Below are 25,752 nucleotides of genomic sequence, written 5' to 3'. Positions count from 1 at the left end.
GTGTGTGACAAATGATACATAAAGGAGGAAAACAATTCTTATCCTTCGAATCTGTTCACAGAAATACATAGGAAAATTTTGAGAAATCCAGGGCATGTGGCCTCCTGCTCATTCTAAGGGCATTTACCATATGTGTCCAATGTCTCAGTTATCTCCGTGACTCTGGAATTTTGGTTATTGTTTTAAGCAGCGTGCCGGCATACCCACTGGAAAGCTCTTATTCTCTGCTCTAAGTGCTGTGTACTTTAGGGTGATTGTCGGAGGTTTTTAGGACATGGGTTTGATTGCAAAGAATCCTTATCTCCAAGGTAACACCGACATTCCTATTGGCTGAGAACAGTTTGTCCTCCGTGTTTGGGTCTTTGTGCTATTTGAATAGCATCGTAGGAGCAAATTTACTTGAGAACGTTCAGAGTCCAGGAAATGGAAGCAGCAGCACCGTTCCCAATTACCCTGTGTGCTTGTTCTATATAGTTTGTACCTGCTGAGTGACCCAGGACACCACCCCAAACCTTGCTCAAGATTGACTTCTCCTCACGTAATCTCCCCTCTTGCACACCCCCGGTCCTGAGCTCTTTTGTAGTTGTCTTATCTCTACCTAAACTACCGTCTTAGCTTGGAGAAACTTGGACCACATTTTTCTCCTGTTTTAATTGGGACTGCTTTTGCTGCTTCTCATACTACGATTAGTTCGTTCTACATGGATCACAGATAAGATGTCTGATGATGAGACAAGGTCTACCCACTTATCTACTTCATTGCAAAATATTTTTGAAATGAAAGGAATAAAAAGTATTTAGAATGAATGAGCACTATGAAAGTTTACATCATTTTCTTTGTAACTTTGCAGAAATTTTAATTCTCTTCTAAAACAGGCACTGTGCTGGGAGCTGGGGCTTCAGAGGTGAGGAAAACAAACATGATTTTCCTATCTAGGGGAGAAGGAGGATATTAAACAATCAGTAGACGTGCACCTAGAAATGAGGACACAAAAAAGAGGAGGGTTCCAGGGGAGATTATTTGTAGATTGAATTTCCTGGAAAGAGGTCCCTGGGTGAAAATTAAACCAAGACTTAAACTTGAAGTAGGGGATGGCGAGGGTTGGAGAAGGTTCTGGGGAGGGCATTCTGGGTGTAGTGAGTCCTTGGCGGGGAATCGTTGTCTTGGTCTGAATCACTGAATCATTGTGGCTGCAGCGAGTTCTCAAAGCGACAAGCACTGTAAACTATGGCTGGAGCAAGAGATTTGAGCCACGTGGTGGAAGGTCTTATTGATTGTAATGATTATAAGTCATCATTGCCAGGTTTGAGCAAGGGTTGGGGAGTGAGTTCATGACATGTTCAGAGCTAATTGATTATAGTAATTACAACTGTATATGTAAAGGATCTGATCAAGCATTTTCATTATCACAAAGCAGGGCATTTCTGGGTGTACAGGGAATAGCTAGATAGATAGACTCATAAATGTATATATGCTACATATGTTTTACACACATATATGCATGTCTATACGTATACATGCATATACATGTATACATACACGTATGTATATGTATGTGCATGTATACACATGTACATAGGTGTATATGTGTACACACACACATAGAAATTCAAATTTGAGTTTGAAAGTACACTTTGAGACTAGGATTAGTGCATTTCTTTAGATTCCCATTATTATTGTGCAAAGCAACTGTGAGTGGAAGTTTAATTTGTAGATCAAAATCCAAGCTGATGTTTAAGTTAGATGTTTAAGGTGTGACTTGGAGATAGAAAAAAGACTCACAGGGAATAATCTGAGGACAATAATCTGAGAACGGTACAGACTGGGCAAACCGTAATGTCTCTCTTTTCTTACATTTTAGGTTCAGAAATCATGTCAACCCGATGACTTTATTGTAAAGAAAAGATAACAAACCTAAATCTAAAACTGAAACTGCAGTCGTCATACCGTCTGAGTAATAAAAGGCTAGATTCACATATAGCCCATGAATTTATCCAAGATGAGGAAGGCTAAAGTCTCCTCTGGGATGCTACTTCCCATGGCCCACTGTTGGCCTGCCTGTTTGGAACCCCAGCTCTGAAATTACTGTGGATTGAACAGAATTGCCAAATAATAGGAGAAATAAGAGAGCAAAGCTGATTTCTGAGGCCTCAGGTCCGAAAGTCAAGGCTTACGCTCTCCCATTGTCCAATGCTGCTTCAGTTTGTGCTGTGTTTTCAGTGATCCTTAAGAATTCAGAACCCAAAAAGACCAGTATCTGTTCCTCCTGGTCAATGAACTTCTGGCATGGGTCATACCATCTGGTCCCAAATAGAACCATTTTCCTCATTTGAATTTATAGAAAGGTAAATATGGAACTTGTACAAAGGACTTGCTAAAGAAGAATTATAGGGTCATCAGGGTTAAATAAAAATTGTACACAAACAAAAAGAAATCCTTTCCCTTTTCCAATCCCAGTCTGCAAAGATGGAGGGTAGACTACACAGGGATAATGGAATATCTATAATATCCCAAACTCAATTACATAAATATTATACAATCTACATGCTCATTACATGCATAGAGCATCAAACAATAGGATGTTCTTGAGATGAGCCACCTCATCTTTTAGAAATATTCTTTCTCTTTTTTTAGAATCTACTCACACTCTTCTTGAATTTGAAGCACAGAAAGCCACTCCTAATGTCATTTTGCAAAACCTAAAGGGTATATCTGTGGTTTGGAAAAAGGAGAGTTTGAATAAAAGGTGTTAATCTGTTGAATTTTCGGCATTGCCACACACATGCTGTGACTTCCATCCTACATTTTCTCTTTTGCTTTGATTTTAATTGCATTTTTAAATTAAAACTCACTCAAGAAAAAACATGTTTAAAAAAATTAAGCTGAAAAGAAGCTAAGAGTGCCAACACCGAAATGGTAATGTCCAGAAAATTCCAAAGCCTATATATCTCTAAAGGAAGGATTACATCTTCCAAAATAAGTTCACTTCTATTATGTGGCTATACATAAGATATAACCCTAATACCAAAGGAAACTGAAATATTGATCTCATAGTTCAATGAACATAAAATCTATATTTATTTAGGCAATCACTCATTTTACAGTTTCCCAGAACTGGTAGGCTCGTGGGCACTGGCGCCATTAATTTTGATAGCTCAGTGCTAAATAAATGTGAAGTATGCGTGAAAGCGTACGCTCTCTTTACATATCTTCCAACGTAGAGAGATTTTTAATGAATACTGATAATAATTGATAATGATATTGGCTTTACTTTTTCAGCCCTTCCTATGACCCAGGCAGTATGCCAAACACTTCGGGTCAGTGTCTTTTTAAACCTTCACAATATCCTGAGAACATGTATCATTACAGTGACTTAACAGTTGAGTTCAACGAGGCTTACAAAGGTTAGAGTTGACTTTCCCAAGGTTATACAACTACTAAATTGGAATTGCAGTTCAGGCTAATCTGATTCATGAAAGAGTATTGGTACTGTTTTTTTAAAAAATGTTTAAAACCCCCTTAACTATATATTTGTAAAACAAAAATGCACCATCATCTATAAAGGCAAATTATTCTTTGACTGTATGGCAACTAGAGTCAGATCACCTGGGTTCAAAGCCAGTTTCTACCACTTGGGCAAGTAATTTAATTTCTCTATAATGTAATCTCAGTGCCCATAAAACAGGGTTTATAATAGCATTACCTCCTAGGGATGTTGTAGGTATTAAATAAAATAGTCTCCCCAAAACACGTTGCCTGATACCAAAAAATGCATTCGATACAGGGTAACTATTCTTCTTCTTCTCTTCCTTCTTCTTTTTTCCTCCTCTTCCTCCTCCTCCTTCTTCTTCTTCCTCTTCTTCCTATATTTTCATTACAGATGTTAGCACACATCAACACAACTTCAGTGAAATTGAATGAAATGTTTTATAGTTCTGTAATTTCATGCTGCTTCCTCTGTGATCTCAGATACTTTAAAAGATCACAGACATTTCTATCCTCCTATCTCAACCAGAACAGATTTACAAAGGATAATCCTCAGTAAACTGTATCTATGGAACTGCAGGGATTTGACTTCCACAAAGTTGACTGCCCAACGGACAGGGGAAAATGTTCCAACCATTCATCGGATTTTTCTCCCAACTTAGTTTTCTTTAACATTGTATCCTCCTGGGTTGAATCTAAATTAACTGAGCTTCTATTGGGTTCTCAGCATCACGCATTTTCCATGGCTACTTTTTTGTTATCACATTTTTTCCTTTCAAGGCTCAGGAAATCAACTTATTTGCTTACTTCCTTTCTCTGCAGGTAGTGATGCTGCAAGTGATAGCTACTGTGAACTTGGAAAGCTGATGGCTTCGAAATATTTGGGCAAAGGGATAAAGAGTTATAACCAGTGGTTTAATAACTCAGCTATGCCTAAGTTTTAAATATATGTATTACTTTCTCTGACTTGGCCTTCCTAAGTATCATTTGATTGACCACTATGTGGAGGTGATTGGTATGCATAGATAAAACCAAGAGAGTTTTTGGTTTGGGGAACCTGTAGTAATGTAGACATGGAGTTTTATTTAGGTTGTTTTTTAAAATAAGACTAGTCTTTAAGATTAAGTACACCTAAAAACTCTAAGGAGATCAACTTTCATTAAAACACTTTGAAAATGGAGGGAAGAAGGATGAATATCTGAAGGAATGTATGAGAAAGAGAATTGAAAAATTTAAGTCATTATGCTTACATAATAAACCAACTGAGAAACAAACAAGAGAAATATCCAATGTGATTAAGTACTGATTGGATGGTCATGGAAGACGTCTCTGAAGAAGTGACTTTTTTTTTTTTGCTGAGATCTGAGTGCTAGGAAGAAACCAGCCATGTATAACTCAGGGATGTCAAACAAAAGCCAGAGCTGGACAGTAAATGGTAAAACTAGATTTTATTTAGGACTATTGCAATAGGGGAAAAGAGACCTCAGTATAGAACTGAGGTCAATTCCAAATACAGTATGGGGCAAGTGGGAATCATTAGAACTAGGAAGCAGGGTGGGAGTCATTGGATGGAAAATTACTAAGAGGAAACACAAGGGTAAGGGGGGATTTCTGGCTAAACTGACCTAAGAGGATTCTTGCTGAAGACAGGCCAGGATGATCAGACATCACTGGGAGTACGGTGGAGGATGGGGAACCCAATCAGATATCAAGGGTGATCAGATATTGAGGGTGGGGGTTTCTGGGTAAATTGGCTTTGGCAGGATTATTACAAATAGTGGATTCTACAGGGAAGTGCATAGATAGGCCTAGAGGAAGGTTCAAGAGCCTGACTACTGTTTTATCAAGAAAAGAGTTTTTGTCAGTTGTGGAATCTAATAGTTTAGCATCCTGTCTGACTGAGATCATCCCTGCAGACTGGTCTCTCTCCCTGATGGAGACGGTCCCTCCAGTTCTTTTCTCTATTCCTTCTCAACTTGTGTAAAGTTTGGAATGGCAGGTGGAGTCTGAGAGGCTGCAGTAGTGTAGCCAAGGAAAGGCCTGCAATACAGCCACTCTCTGTTCTTTCCAAGTGGGCTATGTCTAAAGGGCATCCCATGACTAGAGCAGGGGGAGACTGGGAAACAAGATATTTCCCTGGGATGGAAATATCAAATTGGATATTTTTGATCAACTTTATAAATAGAGTCATGTCTCTTTAGGAATGCTGGCTGTCTGTCTGGACAGATTCCCATGCAATGGTGTTATTGTGGTGAATTTTCCCTGGTAAAGTATTGACTTTTAATCTATAAACTCAGAAACTCCATCATTAGATGTCTAGAATAACCAAGATGTCAAAGTAGCCAAGCTCAAAAGAGATGGGTACATGTCTCTCTTTAGGCTGCTATAACAAAACACCACAGACCTATAAACAACAGAAATGATTTTTCACAGTTCTGGAGGCTGGAAGTACCGATCAGGGTGCCAGCACGTTCATGTTCTGGTCAGGTTCCAGGCGGCAGACTGCTGACCTCTTCAATGTCCTCACATAGCAGAAGGGGCTAGGGAGCTCTGTAGGGTCTCTTTCATAGGGCCATTATTCTCCTTCATGAGGGCTCCACACTCATGAACTAATTACCTCCCAAAGGCCCACCTTCTAACACCATGACATTGAATGTTAAGATTCCATTATATGAATTTGGGGGTGGGGAGGACACAAACATTCAGATCATAGCAGTGTATGAAACCAGAATTCCACCTTGCTGGTTTCTAATGTGAAATATATGCATAATATTTTGGAAATCACTCTTATTAAAAAGTTTCGTGTTGAAACTGAAGTTAGAGAAGGAATGACTCGTAAGAATCATATAGGTCAAAGCTTCAGGTTCTATCAGCGTGCTGGGGCCAGCCCCACACAGGGATATAACAGAGGACCAGATCCCCTGGGCATTGCTGTGAGGGTCCACCATCTTTTGCTCTGTGAGTTTCCTGGTTTTATAATCCTTGTGGCTAAAAAGATCCCCACTGTTTGTTCTTCCTTTACATATGTTAATACCTTCCCTCTGATTTCAATCCAGTCTTTTTGACCAGAAAGTATGTAATCTCTTTTTATATCTCTTCTCTGAATCATCCTGTGGTGATTTTGTAATACTCAGAAGGCAATCTTACTTCTTTAATTTCCCTATTCTGGTAGGAACGCTTTCTGTTTCCTCAGGGTGCACACTGTACCCTAGTTCTGTGAAAATAACAATAGCGTTTTCTATGAGATAGCTACATAAAACAGGAAATTAATTTTAGGATTTTTTTTTCAGTTATCTATGCTGTGCAATAAACCGACCCAAAATGCTATGGCTTAAAGCAGTAACAATTTATTACTTATTATTTGGTGAGTTGAGTTGGCTTGTATAGGTAGTTCTTCTACTCCATGTGTCATTGGTTGGGGGTCTCTCATTTGGCTGTATTCAATTGGCAGGCAGGATGGGTTAGAAAGTCCAACAAGGCTTTACTCACATGCCTGGGCTGTCTTTCTCCTCCGTGTGGCCTCTTTGCAAAACTAGGTTGAGTTTCTTCATAGCTTTTTGGTCTAAGAGGTTTTACATGGCAATTGGCTTTTCAGATAGAGGAAGTGGAAGCTGTAGTTCTCTTAAATTCAAGACTCAGAATATCACTTCTGCCACATTCTGTTGGTCAAGGTAAGTCACAAGGCCTGCCCTGATTTGAGGAGAGGGACATAGACCACCTATTGAAAGGTGGAAAACACACAAGGAAGGAAGGAATTAAGGGTGGCTATCTCGGAAGACTGTCTATCACAACTTGCCTTCAAGTCCCAATATTTCCAGTAGGCAAATATTGCCCAAAAGTTTCATTGCATTACACCATCAGGTTGAAATCCAGGATTTCATCATCTAAATAATGCCCATGTGGCACGTTGAGTGAAATTCCTCATATGCAAAGGTCTTTGAACTAAAAGTACAATTTATCTGCCCTGACATAGACTGGCAGGTCAGGAGCAGGAATACTGCAGGGTACAGTCTTGTTCAAAAAAGTAGGAGCTTGAGAGAGGGGAGTCACATAGAAGTCACTGGTTCATAGCAATTCGGAAATCCAGTTGTGCACACGTGCCCAGTTCTCCCTATTCGGGGGCAGAATTTATTGACTAGGGCCCAGCTTCCCCCAGTTTTGGTTCTCTGTGGTTCTTAGTTTTGCTCTCTGAGCTCTTAAATCTGCCCTTCGAGTCATCTCTTCTTGTTCATAAGAAATGCCCTGTATCTAATTTAAGCCAAGGCTCTTTCAGTCCCACTCAACTTTAAGACCATAGTGTTGATCCAGTTCCGTGTCTTACACTGTTTCCATCCACACTTTGATCTGAATTCTGTGTTTTCATTGCTGGCAGATCCAGGATGGTATTACAGCACAGATACTACAATTCCAAATCTGATCCTTTTTGCACATTATCACACTTTCTTGGTCCCACTGTAAACAGACCAAGGGTATTTGTAACTCCCATCCCTTTACAGACACCTTAATTTAAAAAAATAAAATAAAATAAGAAAGGAAGAATTTTGTGGATGGTATTATGGGGCTTGTGACTGAAAATAAAAATATTGCTCAGACCTCTGGAATTGTGAGTTGTGAAAAGAGAGTTATTGTGGGCACAATTCTGCTGAAAGTGGGAAATGTGTCTCCCACCTTCTAGAATCAGCCAGTTCAGTATCACAGAGTGTGGCCATTACTTCTGTACACTGGACTTTAATTTCCCAGTTTGAATTACCTGTTTAAATATATCTCTATAACCAGAGCTCTTTAAGTATACCTCTATAACCAGGCCATGTGATAATACCACTATAAGCATGGGTGAGAAGACCTTTTAAAATGATACTTTATGCCATATACAAAATAATGAATTACAGAGCTTTCCCCCCTTATTTCTTTCCTTTGTTTTAAAAGTTATAAAAGATTGAATTGACATTATGAGGTTTTTTTTAAAGTAGTTGATAAGGCATTTGTATTTCTTCATCAGTGATATATGGAGTTTGGGTTGGATAATCTCTAAGAGTCCTTCAAATTCTGGGAGTCTGTGACCAAAGAGACTTTCCATCAGGGGAAATACCCACCTGTGATGTTGTCTCTTTTTTCACTTCTTGGGTCAAGAACATTTACAGACACCAAAGCCTGGTTTTACATTACACTTTTTTTTTAATATGGAAAATATTATTTCAGAAGAATAGCTTGACAAGGGACATGGCAGATTTCCAAAATTAACTCTGAAAGACAGATCATCTGGGCATGACTGAAAGCCATGCATTACCTTTGTGCTCAGATATTTCATTTCAAAAATGTCACTTTCTGCTTATTCAATGCTACTGTCATTATACTATTTTAAGCATGAAATTTGTGTCTGGAGCTGAACAGAGATTATTGCTTCTATCTTTGGACTTATTGGTAATGATTTAAAATTCATTCAAGAGCAATAAAAATCACCTTTTTATTGTGGTTGAATTTGGTTAAGTGTTGAAATTTGGAATGCAATTTTTACTGTCTTTTATTAGCAGTAGTTCAGCATCTATGTATGTAGATCAAGACTATTTTTAAGCACCTTCTAAAGAAATAACTTTTGAAACATGAGTTTTTCCTTAATTTTTAATTCCCCAGGGTGATGTTAAACTAGAATAAATCACGGGGCAAAGTTGCTAAAAATTTCAGACTTTTTCTTATTTGGGTAAACAAAAAACAAACAAAGCAGATATGACAGTTGAAACAAAATTTCATATTTACTCAATACATGGAATAAGGTGAAACCAGATGATGTCCCAAATGCAGAGAAAAATCAGTTCATTAGAGATGAAATTATTCCCTCCTCTGACTTTTCAGAGAGAACCATGAGATTGCAAGGAGGATGTGGAATGGGAACCAGACATTGCCTGGAAGAAAAGTCTCCCAATATTGAAGGAATGAATCTGTTTATTCATCCTGATTGGCTGTAATTTACTTATTGCTTTACTCACTAAATAATCCTCAGTTCTCTCATTTTAAATTTGGATTCATACAAAGGAAGAGGAGCAGGAAACAAAATGTGTTTGAATTATATGACTCTGCCTGCATTTGGCTCTTTTCACCACACAGGGAAGGGGAGAGGGAAGAAGCTTGCCCAGATAATGAAGGATTTGCTGGGCAAGGTTGGCGGGAGAATTGCTTCTGATGGTGGGCAGCAGAACCTACAAAACCTAGTGGAGCAGGGAGTCTATATGCCAAAGCAAACAACAACAGAAAACAAAGAGCATCTAGAAAATGGGTCTAATTAAATAGCATGACACGTGCCTTGGCACAAATCAGAAGTTGGAGCATCAGATCAAGAAGAATCAGAATAACAGGCAGTGTGGTGGAAGGATGCTCCTGGGTGCACCTGGGATCAGCATCTCTGTGTTCAGCTGTAATATGCTCTCTGTGATGTGCTTCAGGGGGTGAGGAGGTATCGGGCAAGGGAGGGTGTGAGTTACATTTAAAAGACTGGGAAAGAGTTAAATTAATTCTTCAAGTAGCAAAGCTTATTAAAGTATTACAGTGCCAGAGGATGAAAAAGTGGGTGCTCAGGAGTGAGCTTTATAGGGTCTTTACATAGGGCTCAATCAGTATTCTCTTGTCTATGTCATCTCCAGCTGACATAACAAAATTCCATAGGCTGGGTGGCTTAAACAACAGACATTTATTTTCTCATAGTTCTTGAGGCCAGAAGTCCAAGATCAAGGTGCCAACATAGTCAGTTTCTGGTGAGAATTCTCTTCCTGCCTTGCAGATGGCAACCTTCTCACTATGTCCTCACAGGGTGGAGAGAATAAGACAACGAAGATACCCCAGTGACTCCTCTTATAAGGGCACTAATCTCATGCATCATGAGGACCCAGCCCTCATGACCTCATGACCCAATTATCTCTCAAAGGATCTACCTCCAAATAACATCACATTGGGGGTTAGGACTTCAACATATGAATTTGTGGAGGGGACACAGTTCAGTCCATAGCAACTGTCAATTTTGATTACCTCAGAGTCATCATAAGAGTCACATATTATACTTAATCCCCCTCGTCAGATAATACCTGTACTTGGTTTGGTACTGAAGTTGTCCTAACAGTGCAAATAAATTTTCGAAATTTCTTCATAATGAATAGTTACCTTAATTCTAACTATGTTGTGTTCTAGAATAGAGCCTTTTTCTTTCTTCCACATTTCATAGATATGGCGGGTCTTTATTTCATTTTTTTCTGATCTTTTGGCAAACAAAGTTGCATATTCTGAGCGCAACCCAAACATTGGTCTTGCCTATTCCAAAGGCCGTCTTCTAATCTATGTGGGAAGAGGGATGTTGGTTCCAGGGAAGAGGCTGCTGCTTCCCTGAATATCATGTCACTCTCAGCTCTACCACTGATCTCTAGCTTCCTGGGAATCCTGGGTTATGGTCTTCCCTCAATGCAGTGTTGCTACCTAGGCTTGGGCTCTGCCTGTCCTGTTATTTCTGTCCGTACAACAACCCAAGTCTATGTTTAGGGAAGGGTCAAAGAAAAAGGCAGTGAATTATAATTTAGGAACCAGAAAAAAATGAAAACCTTATTCTAAGTATGATTTTAAGCATATAATGAAGTTATCCAGCTCATGGACACACATTCATTCCTAGCTTTAGGTTAACTCTCCATTTACAGAACACCTTGCTACTTCCCACACCATCCAGCTCCTAGAACTCAATAGTCAGTGGCAGATATTCCTAGAGTGTGAGTTACTTAGCCTAGGATGACACACTGAGGTGGAGCATGGCAGGAAACAAGTTCAGAAGAATAATCTGGATGGATTTTTGTTCTAAGTCCTGGCTCTTTCAAACTCCCTCCAGTTCTAAGTCAATCTCACTCATTAATTTATGGGTTTACTTTATTTGGGCTCCGATTTTTGTATGTAATCTGATGACCTATTTGAATCATATGAAAATTAACATGCATGGTAGATTTCAAAACCAATAAAAATTTATGACCAGTAGGAGATATAGAGAGGAGCTATTGGTCACCTTGGGTCCCGCCTAAAGAATTATCCGGATAGTTTTCATTCCATTATGTCCCTAGGCTTTTCCCTTTTGACACTAAAAGGCTCTACTGCTGTATCATCCCCCTGTAAAATGGCATCTAGTTTTTTCCTATTGTAAGTTAAGGAAAAGTCGACATACATTAAGAAACTTCCCTTCAACAAGCTGCTTGATTGTAGTGAGTGAAACCATCACCATGGGTACAATGGAGCAGAATATTTGAAAGCAGGAATGACCTAGAAAAGCAAAAGATATAGCCACTGCTAGAATATTTAATGGGGTCTCTTTCTCTGAAGGCATGATTGATGCATAAAGCAGCCACCTAACTAATCTTTAAGCACTTGCTTCTCCTATAGTAAGTTTTAGAAAAGCTCCTGTGTCATAAGTTTTGCTAGTTGAAAAAAAGACGCAGAAAATTTGGGGTGTTTCCTGGTTTGTGCCTTGAGACCTCTCCTCCCTTCAAGCTGCAAATTATAGAGAAGGCTGTTCTTTTCTCATAGGTGTACACCTATAAGCTATACCGTCAACTTACATTATATGCTACCACTAACCACAAGCAACTACATTCTGCCACATTGCATAAAAATGATAATCATTGTAATCATATATCAGCACAATGAGATAATGAGATAACATCAAGACTCCAGTACTTTCCCTGCATGCTAAACAATTGATTGCAGTCACAGACACGTTGCCAGCCTGTTCCAGCCTACTAGATGGAGTCAGAAGTTTATGTTCCATTACAAGGGGGGCTTCCCGTAGGCTGTGGGGTGTACTTGTATGCATATCTGTTGTGAGTTTCCAGAAGTTATTCTTGAAGCTTACACATCATTCTCTGGATTATTCTCTTGTAAAACTCTCTAGGGGGTTCTGATGTGTCAGGGCAATAAATTCACTCCAAGACAGCATTTGGGATATCATAAGATATCTTATGAACTAAAACAGACAAATACACCATAATCAACAATACCTGGAGATTTGGAGATTAACTTGTCTAGCCTCATAAAATGTTCACATCAATTTCCCCTGAAGTATCAGACCCATCTGTATAAAAGTTATTTATCTGAACCAAGACAGAGATTAAGTCCAGCAGGCTGGAACATTTTTATCCCAAATAAAAGCAAGATGTGATCATGTGTAATAGCCACATCATTTAAAGGGCTCAGTCCCCATGGTATTTTTGTAACCATTTGTACTAATAGAAACTCTAGATTTTTTCCCCTAAGTTTCTTTGTTGCTGAATTCTTAGAAGTTGATTTTTATGAAATGTGTGATTGTTTTTATCCAATTGTGTCATCTGAAGTTTCTATTTAGGAATTCTAAGACAGAGGGATGAATAAGTCCTGGTCTTAATGCATTTATCAGTGTTGGATTATTTATATTAGTTTGAAGATACATATTACTACTGTTCTTGCATCATAGTTTTCTAAATATGGAAATGTTTGACTTTTGTTGGATTTGTAGTCTACGTCTCCAGCTTGAAACGAAGCATTAGCCCTCCCCTCAAATGTTTAGAGTAGTAAATCCACCTGAAAGTCATAGTTGAAAGCTTTCCTATTGTACTCATCTATTTTATGTGTTTTTTTTTTTTTCTCCTTCTTCTTTTAGTGTCAGCCAAACCAAGACCCCACAGTGATGAATATTCAAAGAAGGTTCCTCCTCCAAAACCAAAACGGAATCCAGACACTCAGCTCAGCGCATCTTTTGACGAAACGTATATCAAGAAGCACGTGCCCCGGAGGACCTCACTCCCTCGGGACTCCTCCCTCTCCCAGGTCAGCAGCCCCTCAGGGGACCCCGAGGAGGAGGAACCCGTGTACATTGAGATGGTGGGGAACATCCTCAGAGACTTCCGGAAAGACGATGACGACCAGAGTGAGGCCGTCTACGAAGAAATGAAATACCCCATTTTTGACGACTTAGGCCAAGACTCAAAGTGTGACCTTGACCATCACAGTTGTTCTTCGCAGTGTGCTACTCCCACGGTGCCTGACTTGGACTTGGCCAAGTCCTCAGTGCCATGTACCCCAAAGGGTTTGCTCTGTGACATCCCTCCGCCCTTTCCCAACCTGCTTTCTCATAGACCCCCGCTGCTGGTGTTCCCCCCGGCCCCTGTGCAGTGCTCCCCCAACTCTGACGAGTCTCCGCTCACCCCCCTGGAGGTCACAAAGCTTCCTGTGCTGGAAAACGTGTCTTATATGAAACAGCAGGTCGGGGCGTCACCATCCTCCTTGCCGTCTCAGGCCTCCGGCCACCCTAAACTGGAGAAAGACCAGGCCGGAGCCCTGGGACCCGTTCCTGCGGCCTCGGGTCTCTCCTCATCCCCTCCCCCGCCTTCCACTCTATACCGAACGCAGTCTCCCCACGGCTACCCCAAAAGTCACTCCGCCTCCCCGTCACCCGTCAGCATGGGCAGGTCCCTGACCCCGCTCAGCCTCAAAAGGCCCCCGCCCTACGACGCCGTGCATTCAGGCAGCCTCTCCAGGAGCTCTCCATCAGTGCCTCATTTGACCCCCAGACCGGTGTCGCAAGATGGGAGCAAGATGGTCAATGCCTCGGTCAGTACCTACGGGTCGGCTCCGAGCGGCTCCCGGTCCAGAACACCCACGAGTCCTTTGGAAGAACTAACCAGCCTCTTTACCTCGGGACGCAGCCTGCTGAGGAAGTCGTCCAGCGGCCGCCGCCCTAAAGAACCTGCCGAAAGTAAGTGCACAGACGCTTTCCTTTGTGACTTGAGGGCAGTGAACCCCGTGATGTACAGATAAGGCACGTAGTAGTGCTAGTTGGTCCTTTTAGTTGAAGTCTCAAGATGCGTGATTTTGCTTTTGCCATATCAAAGGAAATAGCGCGTTCTCAGGGGTCCTTAAAAGCGAAAGACAGAGGCAGGGCAGTCTGAGTCAGAGGGTTGAAGATGGTACCCTCCGGGTTTTGAAGATGGACGAGGGGGCCATGAGCCAAGAAATCAGGAAACCTCTAGAAGACTGAATAGCCAAGGGAACAGATTCTCCCCTAGAGCCTTCAGAACGAATGGCAGCCCGGCCTACAGGCTTCATTTTAGGCAAGTGAAACCCATTTCAGACTTCTGCCTTCTAGAATTGTAAAGTAATAAATTTGTGTCATACTTTTAAGACACCAAAAAAAAAAAAAAAAAAAAAAAATAGGAAATAGTACATTCTGAGAGAACTACAAGTGATGGTCTGCACAATATAACATATTAAAAAGAATCAGTTTTAAATTTAAAATAAAGTGTAAGATCTAAATTCTTCAGGGGCTCTGGGAAACTAATAAAGAAAACAGATCACTATAAAATTTTTAGGTACATGTCTCGATTTGGGGGGGAAATTATGCATTCAAACATGGAATTGGTTAAGTGTTAAAATTATCTTGTATTAAAAGCCTGCTTGGACAAATCTGTATTAGAAAGCCTTAGCTGCAAAGAAAGCAATTCGAATAGAATCATTACTTTTTTAAAAAACAATGAATGATTCTCTCCACATACTTCATGTTGTTACATTCTTACCTTTCTGCTAAGCTAGAATAGGCTCACTATTTCCCTTTTAAAACCGTTGGTAATTAGCATCTTATTCCCATGGTACTCTTCCTATAGCCATCAATATGTAAATTACAGAAAGATCACTAAGTCATAAATAGGAGGGGAACATTATATGTACCCCTGAACTTCAAAGGCCAGGGAATGTCTCTATCTGAATGGCTAATCCTTTTGTGAGCCCCAAATCACTGCCTAATGATATGGTAAAGTCAAAACAGATCCCAGTTTTCTCAGTGTTCATTTCATTAAATTACACTGCTTTCCTTTATTTAAAAATGCCTTAGGGCACCTAAGCTGAAAATTAATCACTTACATCTCAAATGATCCCACCACAGGATTTTATTTTTCTACTCATACAGTTACATTGAGTACCTTCTTTAAAGGAAAAGAACTCTTCAACATGCCTGAGGAAGATGTTGATGACACTCCTTAGATAATTAATATTCATTGGTAGTTAAAAGCCATTTATCTTGTCTTTTTTTCTCTTTAACCAGAGAGATTTATGAAAGCATTAACCACTTAAATAACTCTACTCCCTCCCTCCCCAATAAAAACATTTCATTTACCTGACTGAAAGGCAAAAACGTCTCATATTTTAGACATATCTCGAATTAAATACATACATGAATACACTAAAATATTTTTGAAATTATTTTAAAAATTGAATTAAAACTGGGAACCTCCTATTTCTAGAGTGGTGGTTCTCAGCTGGGGTGATTTTGCCCCCAGGGACATTCAGCAGTGTCTGGAGACATCTTTGGTTGTCACAACTGGGGGTGCTACTGACATCAAGTGGGTAGAGACCAGGGATGCTCCTCAACAGCCTACAATGCACAGGACAACCTGCTCCAAAAATTTTTTTAAAAAAAGCAAAGAACAGAAAAAAAAGGATTATCTCATCCACAATGTCAATAGCGTCAAGTATGGGAAACTCTGATCTAGACAATTTATTAAAATTGAAAGTTTTTTCCATATGATTGATTTGGTTTAAACTCAGATCGAGTAAGGTTTTTGGAAAAAGTTGAAAAAAAATAAAGGAAAAGATTTTACTCTCAAAATACGTAATGGTTAGTATGAAATTAGTAGAAGTTTCATCCAAGAATTGGTGAAATTAGCCAATATTCTCCCTACCTACCAGTTTCTTTGGAGGATTCTTAGCAGCTCCAGCTGGCAGCTATACCAGTTAGCTAGAAAAAGTATATGTTAAAAAAAAGTGATTAACTAATGAAGTTATTTCAAGAAAAATCCATCTGTTAGAATCAGTCTATGTGCTATATGTCACAGACTTCTCCATTCGACTCCAAAATGAGCTTTATGTGCTTCTAAAACCAAGCTTGTACATGGAGAAGTGATCTAGGTTCTTTATAGCTTTTTAGGGATCCAAGGATTAAATTCCTTCCCATGTGCTATTAACTGTGTATCAACCCTTCAGAGGAAGGTCATGCCCTGGGTTTCATGAATTCCAATATTTTACTTTACACAAATGGAAGGGAGGAAAAATGCACATAGTGTTTCTAATGAATAAGCCAATGCCATTTACTTTTGATTCTGGAGGAAAATAGAAAAACACTATCTGATGTTAACAGAATCATAGGGGCTCTCAGAATCTTCCTGTAATCCAAAATGTAGATCCAAAATTGTTGATAATTGAAAGTTAACCTACAATTACTGCTGCAGTACACTCAGTGATACAACTATCCCCTCCACTCTTGACAGATAGGATTCGTAGACACCTGCTGATAACAAAGGGACAAGATAAGTGATATGAAGTAGTATAACATTCATGACCCCTGAGTCGCATTTGGCATTTTTTTAATATTTCAGAGATAAAAGTAAGACTGGTATTTCTGTGCTCCATACCCCTCTAGATTTACTGGAAATGTCAATTTTTCAAGTTTTCTGGTATTCAATTCAAAGCAAATATAATATTTCCACTTTAATTTAAAAACCTATGTCAAATAAAATTTATCCCTTCAACTTTTATTTTTAATAATCTATAAAAGATACACCTAATTTAATAATTTCATATCTTAAAGGCTTATAATTATTGATGGGTGTTGCAAAATAGGAAAGAGATAAAATAAGACAATAGTGGTAGACCATGAATCAATTTCATTTTGCTTCACCATTTTCTAAATACAGCCTCCATATTAATTGTTCTAGGAAGCATGTTTTTCCTAGTTGATGTGACATTATTATGTTTAACTGTATATGAGTGTACTAACAATAATAAATTTAGTTGACTTGGTTATTATTAATATTTTTTAAATTTGTGCAGAGAGATAGAGGACATAAGGCATGTAAGAAGTGATTAACTTGTATTTTATTGCTGTAAATTTCTGTGTCTATATGAGAAGTAGGTGAAGTACAAATATGTTTTGTGGTGAATTTGGAGACTCAAATGATAATGTTCTACCTCTCATTTTTATCTTCCTTTTACACATTTTTATTTTATATATCCTTTGGTTGGAATCTTTAGAATACCTAAGTCATGAATGGGCCATGAAATTATTTTATTTTAATAAATCAAGAGCCATGAATCATAGAAATTATTAGCCAGAATCAAGTGAGAAAAAACTCTTTCATCCCGTCAAATAAGAAATAGTTTAAAAATAAAGTTTAGCCTGTATTTAATATAAATGCATGAATGTATGTTTCTATGAAAATGTACAAGGCATAATGAAGGATATAATTAAATTTTATAATATACTTGAGAGAATGTGATAGAAAAGTTAAAAGTGGAAAAATTTAAAGAGAAAATTAAAAAAAGAAAGAAACATGAAACATCAAAGAGAAAAGACTAATTAAAAAACTGAGGCACCAAGAAAAATACACACACACACAATGCACACATCAGGTCAAATGGACATATAAACAAATATAGGTGCCAACATATGAAGCACATACAAAGGTACACAGAGAACCAGAGAAGAAGCACCAAAACACAGTAGGACCAAAGAAGGATCAAAGGAAAAAAAAAAGATGCAAGCTCACTCATCTGGTATTGCCATATATCTATATATGTGTGTGTGTATATATATATATATATATATATATATATATATATATATATATATATATATATATATATAAATGGTGGGTTGGCATTGCCAAAGACCTTCATCATACTCAATAATATTCCACATTAATGGAGATACACGATTTTCTGCTGTTAAATCTTTCAGCCCTTTAAAAAGACTCCTATTTAAGACTTTGAGGTGTTATGTTACATTTTTACAATTATAGATATAAATGTGTCCTATAGGTCTGATGAAACACAGTTGGGAATCAGATGTAAACTTTGCCTTTCCATTCACTTTCTTAAAAAACAACAGCAGCAACAAAAACCAAACACAAAGACAACAACCCAAAGCAACCATCAAACAAACAAAATAAAACCAAAAAATTACCCCATGCCCCCCATGCCCTCACACACATACCTGTCTCAGTTTTCATGTAACTTGAGGTCCAGCGATGCCTAAAATATTAGGCATTGCTGGTGAAGCAACTGATCCAACTTACTCTTACTAATTTAATTAAAAAATAATTTTAAATTGAAAAAACAATGATTTTGGAAGGAAATCTCTTGAAACACATTTCTGTATGTGTATAGTATCCCACTTTTGGGGAAAAGGAAGGGTATGCTAACATCACGTAGCCGTCTTTATGATTCAGGGTCACTGTTGTGATCGTCACTGTGTGTGTACTATGTGCTAGCGCACATGAAGTGTCCATCAAGGTGACCTGAACAGGGGAGGCCTCACACAGGGGTGGCTATTGATTGTCCTGTCATTTTTAGTAGCAGTGACAGCATTGATAGATTAACTGTGATACTGGGGTGTCCTCAGGAGGGCTCTTTGAGGTTGTATAGCTGACTAGCCCTCTACAGCTCTACCATTTAAGTTCACTTAAATTCTTCTGTCTATTTCTCGTGGTTTTCCTGCCTCCCAGGTAGTTCTATTGATGCACCCTCCCCTTCTTTCCTATTCTCCTTTCACGCTTTTCCTTATTGTATTGTATTATCACACCATTAATCAGTTGTGGACCAAGAAACCAGATACCCAAACTTGTCTGTGGAGCCTCTCATCTAACTCAAGTGTGTGACTTCAGGGTAGGGACTTTGTGACCTTGACTTCCAAAGGCCACTTGAATCCATTTACTAAGTCTTGGATGAAGTTCTTGGACCCATGTCTGAGATGGTCAGGGATATTCACTTCCCAAGAACTAAGCTGTCCTGGGAAACATGGAACGAATGTTACTTTATTTTAGGAGAACTTACACTTTTTGTTTAACCTATTGAAAATCATTTTTTTCAGTAAAATCTAGCAAGCGCACTAGCTAAGGACTTTACTTTCTCTCCTTTTTATTCCTACGAAAGCAGAGACTGACAAGGAGTGGGTAGGACAGAGAAGCAAAGGGGATGGGCAGGGAAGAGAGCCCAGGAGTCTGGCTCTTTCATTTGCTGTGGGGAATGGGTGAGCCTTCAGCCCGTGACTGCCCACTGCCAAGCATGTTGACTTTGAGCAGAACTTCTGGGCGTGTGGTGTAGAAGCCACCTGGCCAGAGTTGGGGGGAGGCAGGATATTGAACCTCTGGGACACACAGATCCTTCAAAGGCATTTAGGAGTTGAGCTACACCCAGAATAACTGAAGAGATCTCAGAGGATATGACAAGGAGGATTCCAGAAGGCCTGGCAAGACCAAGGCCTATAGGTTCTGCTAAATTTCTTAAATAAAACCATGACTCTTGTCAGGTTCTTTTCCTGCTGTTTATTGCTTGCCTTCCTGCTGAGTCCCACACTGTGGCCTCAGACTGGTTTCTGCCTTAGCAAGACTCCTTCTAGTAGCTCAGAAGGAAAATTGAGCCTGCACCTGGGTTATGAGGATGCTCTCAGGCCAGGACGCCGGGGACATGCTCCAGGGAAGATCCTTGGGTCATTCAAAGCAGAGTGGGTGGGACTTCCCTGGTGGCGCAGTGGTTAAGAATCCGCCTGCCAATGCAGGGGATAAGGGTTCGAGCCCTGGTCCGGGAAGATCCCACATGCCGCGGAGCAACAAAGTCAGAGCACCACAACTACTGAGCCCACGCGCCTAGAGCCCGTGCTCCGCAACAAGGGAAGCCACTGCAATGAGAAGCCTGCGCACCGCAGCGAAAAATAGCTCCCTCTCGATAGCCACAACTAGAGAAAGCCCACGGGCAGCAAAAAAGACCCAATGCAGCCAAAAACAAAAAAATTAAAAAACAAACCACAGCGGGCAGAGGACCTCCTGCATTATATTCACCTGCTTATTGTTAAAAATACAGATTCCTGGGCTTTACAATAGACTGACTTGTTCAATGAGAAATCCTGGAGGTTGGACCTGGGATCCTGACTTTTTAAGGGCAATCCCCAGTAGTATTTATGCCTATTATCTAACAGTAACTCAGGGGTATACGGCTAAATATTAGCAACACCATTTACTTGTGCGCAAGAGAAACCTATAACACATTGCTTTCATCTAACAAAGTCAAAAACAGAATTTGTATAAGAGAAAGAAGAGGAAGGGGAAAGAGTAAAACCCAGATAACTTGAAATGAGTGAATGTTGTTTTTCTTTCCTTAAGTAAGCTACTGATTAGTTGGCAACTTGCAAGAAAACCCTCAGGGTCATCTGGTTGGATCAGCAGGGAAAAGTATTTCACTACCTCAAGATTCTTCCGGAGACCTTGAGAGTTTAACATTGTATCATATGGTGGGCAATGTGTGAATAACGTCCATTCTTGTTCTTATAACCTTCCTCTTAGTCATGCTAGGTCTGTGTCATTTACTTCATCAGAATTTCTCAACACTTAAATTTGAGAACCACTGGTAAGAACTACTTCAGGCAGGAGTTGTTTCTGTTTTTCAGACAGGCAGGGGAACGTGAGACTCAGGCCAACGGCAGTTTCTACCCCAGAGGTCTGTTTAGATGGGTCCAGGTCATTTAAGTGGGAGGACTAGCCAGAGCAGGGTGGAGCCCCCACATGGAGCCATGATGCAGAACAAGGGCGTGCTGTTGAGAGAGGATACCCGGCCCCATGATCTAGCCAATGCCGGAGAGCAATACAAGAGAATGGGAGTCTTCCTTGTGGGATGCTGGAAGGAGTGAGGAAAGCAAGGAGGAGGTCTAACTGTCGTGACCGGGCCAAGGGTCTCAGTGGTTAGAGCTGACAATGCTAATGGGGAAATGAGGTGATGAGATTCTTGGAAAATGCTTCTGCCGCAAACAGGTTTGCCTCAGAAACAATTTCAAGTCCAACTAAGCCCAGAGTGGAATTCATCCAAGAAGCAGTGGTAAGGTCCTGGGGAAAGAATGCAGCCCCAAGCTTTTCCTTCAGAATGCTCCCATAACAATAGGAGCATATATCAGTACTTACTTTTATGCCATTTACTCTATGCCAGACACGGTTCTAAGCATTTTGCTTGTATTCCACCCTCATAGCAACACGTGGAAGCAGGTGATATTAACGCTGCTATTTTAAAGATGGGAGAAACTGAGGCACAGCTTACCCAGGGTCACATAGGGAGTAAATATGAGACTTGGACCCAGTTTATTTGGCTTCAGAGTTTCTGGTCTTAATGATACTTTATACTTGACCAGTCTCCCTAATTTCTTTCCCCTCCCAATTGCCATTAAAATATATCAGTTACCATCAAAAACTCTAATGGCTCATACTGTTATCACTCCCAGAGATATCTGCTGGATAAAAGGAAGCTGGATCTGTACCTAAATAGCATGGACCACTTAATGGTTGCCATCAACTTAGGAAGGGGCTGGAAAACCTTTTCAGAACCCTCCGAAATTCACTTTGGAATATCCTAGTCACTGCGAGGGGATTTTCTGGACCTCAGGCTTCTGAGCTGCCCCTGAAGGCATGTGGTCTGCCCAGCGGGCCTCACAGTTAAATGACCTGGGCAAAGAGACTGTGAGTGGTCCTGATGCTTTGAAGCATAACTTAAGGATATATGGGCACATTCCTTTGGTCCGAGACGTTTGCAATACCGAGCTACCAAATAGAAGATCCATCCTCCAGCGATACGGGGCTTTTGTCCACAGATCCTTGCATCTTGTCCATAACTAAGCAGTGTCTTGGTGGCCCAGGGCTACCCCAAGGGAAAAAAACACTCCGTGCATAAAAAAAATAAAAAATCAGCCAGTGCCCAAAGGCAATGAGAGCCCTAGCATCACTAACCTAGAAACTGATCTAGTAAAACAACAAAAGCTCCAGAAGAGCCCTATGCAAAATGCTTCTTGGCGTCACCTCTTTTCTCTTTAGATTTGTGTTAATGTGTACTTGGCAGAATCAGACACCCATCTTTAAAACACACACACACACACACACACACACACATACACATACACACATACACAGTTCTTCAAGATCATGCTGGCCTATTTAATCATTACTATTTTTTAAAGCTAAAAAAATTTTTCAGGATGATGAGGTTAAATAGTGTATAAGTAAAATCCCTTGATTTTGAAAATGCATGTGACTCCTTGGTTAATTGGGACCATGACATTGTCTGTTTTCCTCATTCAATTTCTCTTAGGATTGCAACATAGAATCACTGAAGAAGACATGATTTCATAAATAATTGCTCACCTTTCTGGGGGTAGACTGCAGCTGTCTTTGATTGATGCAGGCAGACGTGTTTATCCCCTGTGTTTATGTTCTCTGGCTGCTGAATCTTTAAGTGCAATTTCTCGTCAGCAATTTAATCAGCAATTTTCTCCATTAAGAAGAACCTCCCTGCTTTAGATTGAAATAATGCAGAAACATTTTCAACTCAGACATAAAGCTACACTAGTCTTTTTTTTTTTTAAAACCAAGATTTCCTCAGTTTGTATTCAATACACTAGAGCTGATTTCTTTTTCTTCTGTTGAATTACCTCAAACAGGAAATTCAATTTCTGATTTGTATTTGACATCATGTGTTTTCAACAGTTTGACATCTATGAGTAATTAAATATTAGGTAGAAGGCGTTCCTATCAGTCATATCATAGTTCCTTGCATTTGTCCTACATTTTAATATGATCTAGAAGGCTTGGACAGGGCCTGGATATCACAAGAGATGCTTTTCATCTTGGCTCAACCATTTAGAAGCTTTGAGACTTTGGATAAGTCAGTTCATCTCTTAATGCCATAGTTTTCTCACTTTTCAGATGAGAATATTAAGTGCTCAAACCGTGAATCTCTTCCGTCTCTGTTGTTTGATGCATCTTTGGTTTACTGAATGAGCTGTAGATCCCCAAACAAATGACCACTTCCTGTTTCTGAAGCTTTCTGTCTGATCTTGCTCTCCCTTGCTGAAAGGACTTCCCCAGTAACTCCATAAAACAAAGTCTACAGCTTGGATCCCCGCTTATATTCCACCTCCTTCTTCACTGAGTTTTCTTTGTGCTGTTGTTTACGTATAATCTCTCCTTCAAACTCTGGGAGCGCTTTATACATCTGTAATGGTATGTGTCTTATCCTGACCCATTGTAGAGTTTTGTTTTTTTTTTTTTCTCTGTCTTATTCTCCCTTAAGACACATGGCTAGGGAGATCAAGGGCCATATCTTTTCATCATTATTTTTCATGTAGCACTTGGCTCAATGCAGTCTTCCCCAAAGTTGATACGTGGTAAGTATTTACTGAATTTGTTGAATTAATAGGCATAGTGACTTGAGAGGGCTATTGCACTTGAGGAAACAAAAGCCATAAGAGAAATGTTTGACTCTTAAATAAAAAAAAAAAATCAGATCCTACGACTTAGAAAATTCTACACTGAAATCAATATAGTCATTCAGCCAAAAAAGGAACTATGCTGAATGCTGAATTCATTGCTTTTGTTCTTAAATGTCCTGTTTAAAGGAATGCCCATTTCATTCTAGGCAGATTTATTAGGGGAAGGATATAAAGAATATAGCCATAAAGCATTTAAGTGTGGACCATTTTGTAGATGTGAAATTGTCACCAGTTCCTGTACAAACGAATAGCTGAGAAAATTGATCATTTCTCAACATTTGGAGATAGAAAGATGCCTTTTTTTTCAGAAGAAATAATAGAGACTAACATTTTAAAGAAGGAATTCTACAGTTTAACATTGTGCATTATTGAACTCAAATAGTAAAGAGAATAAGAACACATTCAACTAAGTCATTTAACCTCCTTGGTGAAAAAGCACTGCAGAAATCCAGGGAGCTATTGTTACGTAACTGGTGGTCTTAAATGCATGTGTTCCCAGGTAAAAATGGGTTTAAGTTATAAAATATTTGGAAAAGTTTTTTAATTTTCAAAAACATCAGTTTTCAGAATTCAGGAAATGGATGGCAATTATGAATTTAATGAAGTGTCTTTAGTGGCGCATGGTGTTTCTCAGTTGAAGCCAACTCATTATTGTTGTTAGTTGATGGGAGCTAGGTTAATTAAACGTTCCACTCCTGGTAGAATAACGAATCAGCTGAAGAATCTGGGCTATTGTTATTCCCAAATGAAAGGAGTAAAAATACTGTAAAGAATCTAAGAGGGGAGGAAGGAGGGTTAGTAACATGGATTTTGAAGCAGAATATCCTGCCTAGCCAGGTATACCCAGAACAGCTGAACTTAAAGGAAAAATTTCAAATGCAAAAGTCTGTAATAGTCTTCTGACAAGTGAAGGTAGAAGGAATACTTTCCCCTACATTTTCTTCTGGTCAGGTTTCAGTTACATTCAATAAAATATCACCTTTTGAAATGTTTTGCATCTATTCCCTTGTTACAGATGGAACTGATATAATTAAGTCAAGAAAGGAAAAGGATAGAAAAACAATAGAAAGAGTCAGAAAGTAGAGATTGGGGGCATCCATGTATTGTCCAACCCTAGATCCACACACATTGCTATGGGTGGATAATTCAAAAGTGGTTTTTGTTCCCATAACACAAATAAGAAATCTAGATTTCCAAGAACTCGGAAGCTGGGACAGGATTTAGATGTTAGCAGCCCCCAACAGAAGGATCAAAGCTGAAGCAAAGTATTATTCTCTTTACATTCAGATTCACATTCTGAATCTCAAAGTTGCCTCTTTCATTCTCTGATTAATAAGTTATTAACCACTTACCGACGATTAACAAGAGAGCTATGTCAAAATGAGGCAAGATTTTGTCAAAGAAACTTGACTGAGCTTTTCTCTAAGAGAAATTTCAAACCTAAGAAATTAAAACATTGCTTCAGAGTGGTCCTTCTTTGGTTGAGTGATAATCTCACTTGAAGCCTGCAGAACTCACTTTGGCTTCTAAACCATGCTTTATTTATGATCATTAAATATAAATGATAATAAAATTGTCCATTGATGTTTCAGAAAAAAAAAATTCTTGACTCTACACCCAGCCATGATTTTCCGTTTCCTTTTTATGGCCAAACCATTCAAGTGAGTGTTTACTTGCTGCCTCCGTTTCATGTCTCCCGTCCCAGCTTTAATTTCCTACAACCTGGCTTCAACCTATTCTGCTCAGTCCAGAGTCACATAGGGCTTCCTAACTGGTCTCTGGCCCTTTCCTTTTCCTCTCTTGGAAGAGGAAACATCACAAAACATTAGACATTGTTGATTCCTCCATCTGAAGACGTTTCTCTTGGTTCTCATGCATTGTGATATCCTTATTAACAATCCTTTTTGAACTTTGCCCCTTCT

The 25,752-nt window shown here is 39.4% G+C and overlaps 1 protein-coding gene across 1 annotated transcript in view; it reads left to right on the top strand.

Annotated features, from left to right (window-relative positions):
• The window catches only part of NYAP2 (neuronal tyrosine-phosphorylated phosphoinositide-3-kinase adaptor 2), a 243,087-nt gene that overhangs the window by 123,648 nt on the left and 93,687 nt on the right, over nucleotides 1-25,752 (top strand). The window contains exon 3 of the mRNA XM_068543754.1: nucleotides 13,139-14,233. Within this exon, the coding sequence (XP_068399855.1) occupies nucleotides 13,139-14,233 (1,095 nt within the window). The remainder of the gene's footprint in view (nucleotides 1-13,138; nucleotides 14,234-25,752) is intronic.

Source organism: Eschrichtius robustus, chromosome 5 (assembly GCF_028021215.1).
Source record: "Eschrichtius robustus isolate mEscRob2 chromosome 5, mEscRob2.pri, whole genome shotgun sequence".
Lineage (NCBI taxonomy): Eukaryota > Metazoa > Chordata > Mammalia > Artiodactyla > Eschrichtiidae > Eschrichtius > Eschrichtius robustus.
The sequence above is the reverse complement of the archived record's forward strand: the minus strand, read 5'-3'. Positions and strand labels throughout refer to the sequence as shown.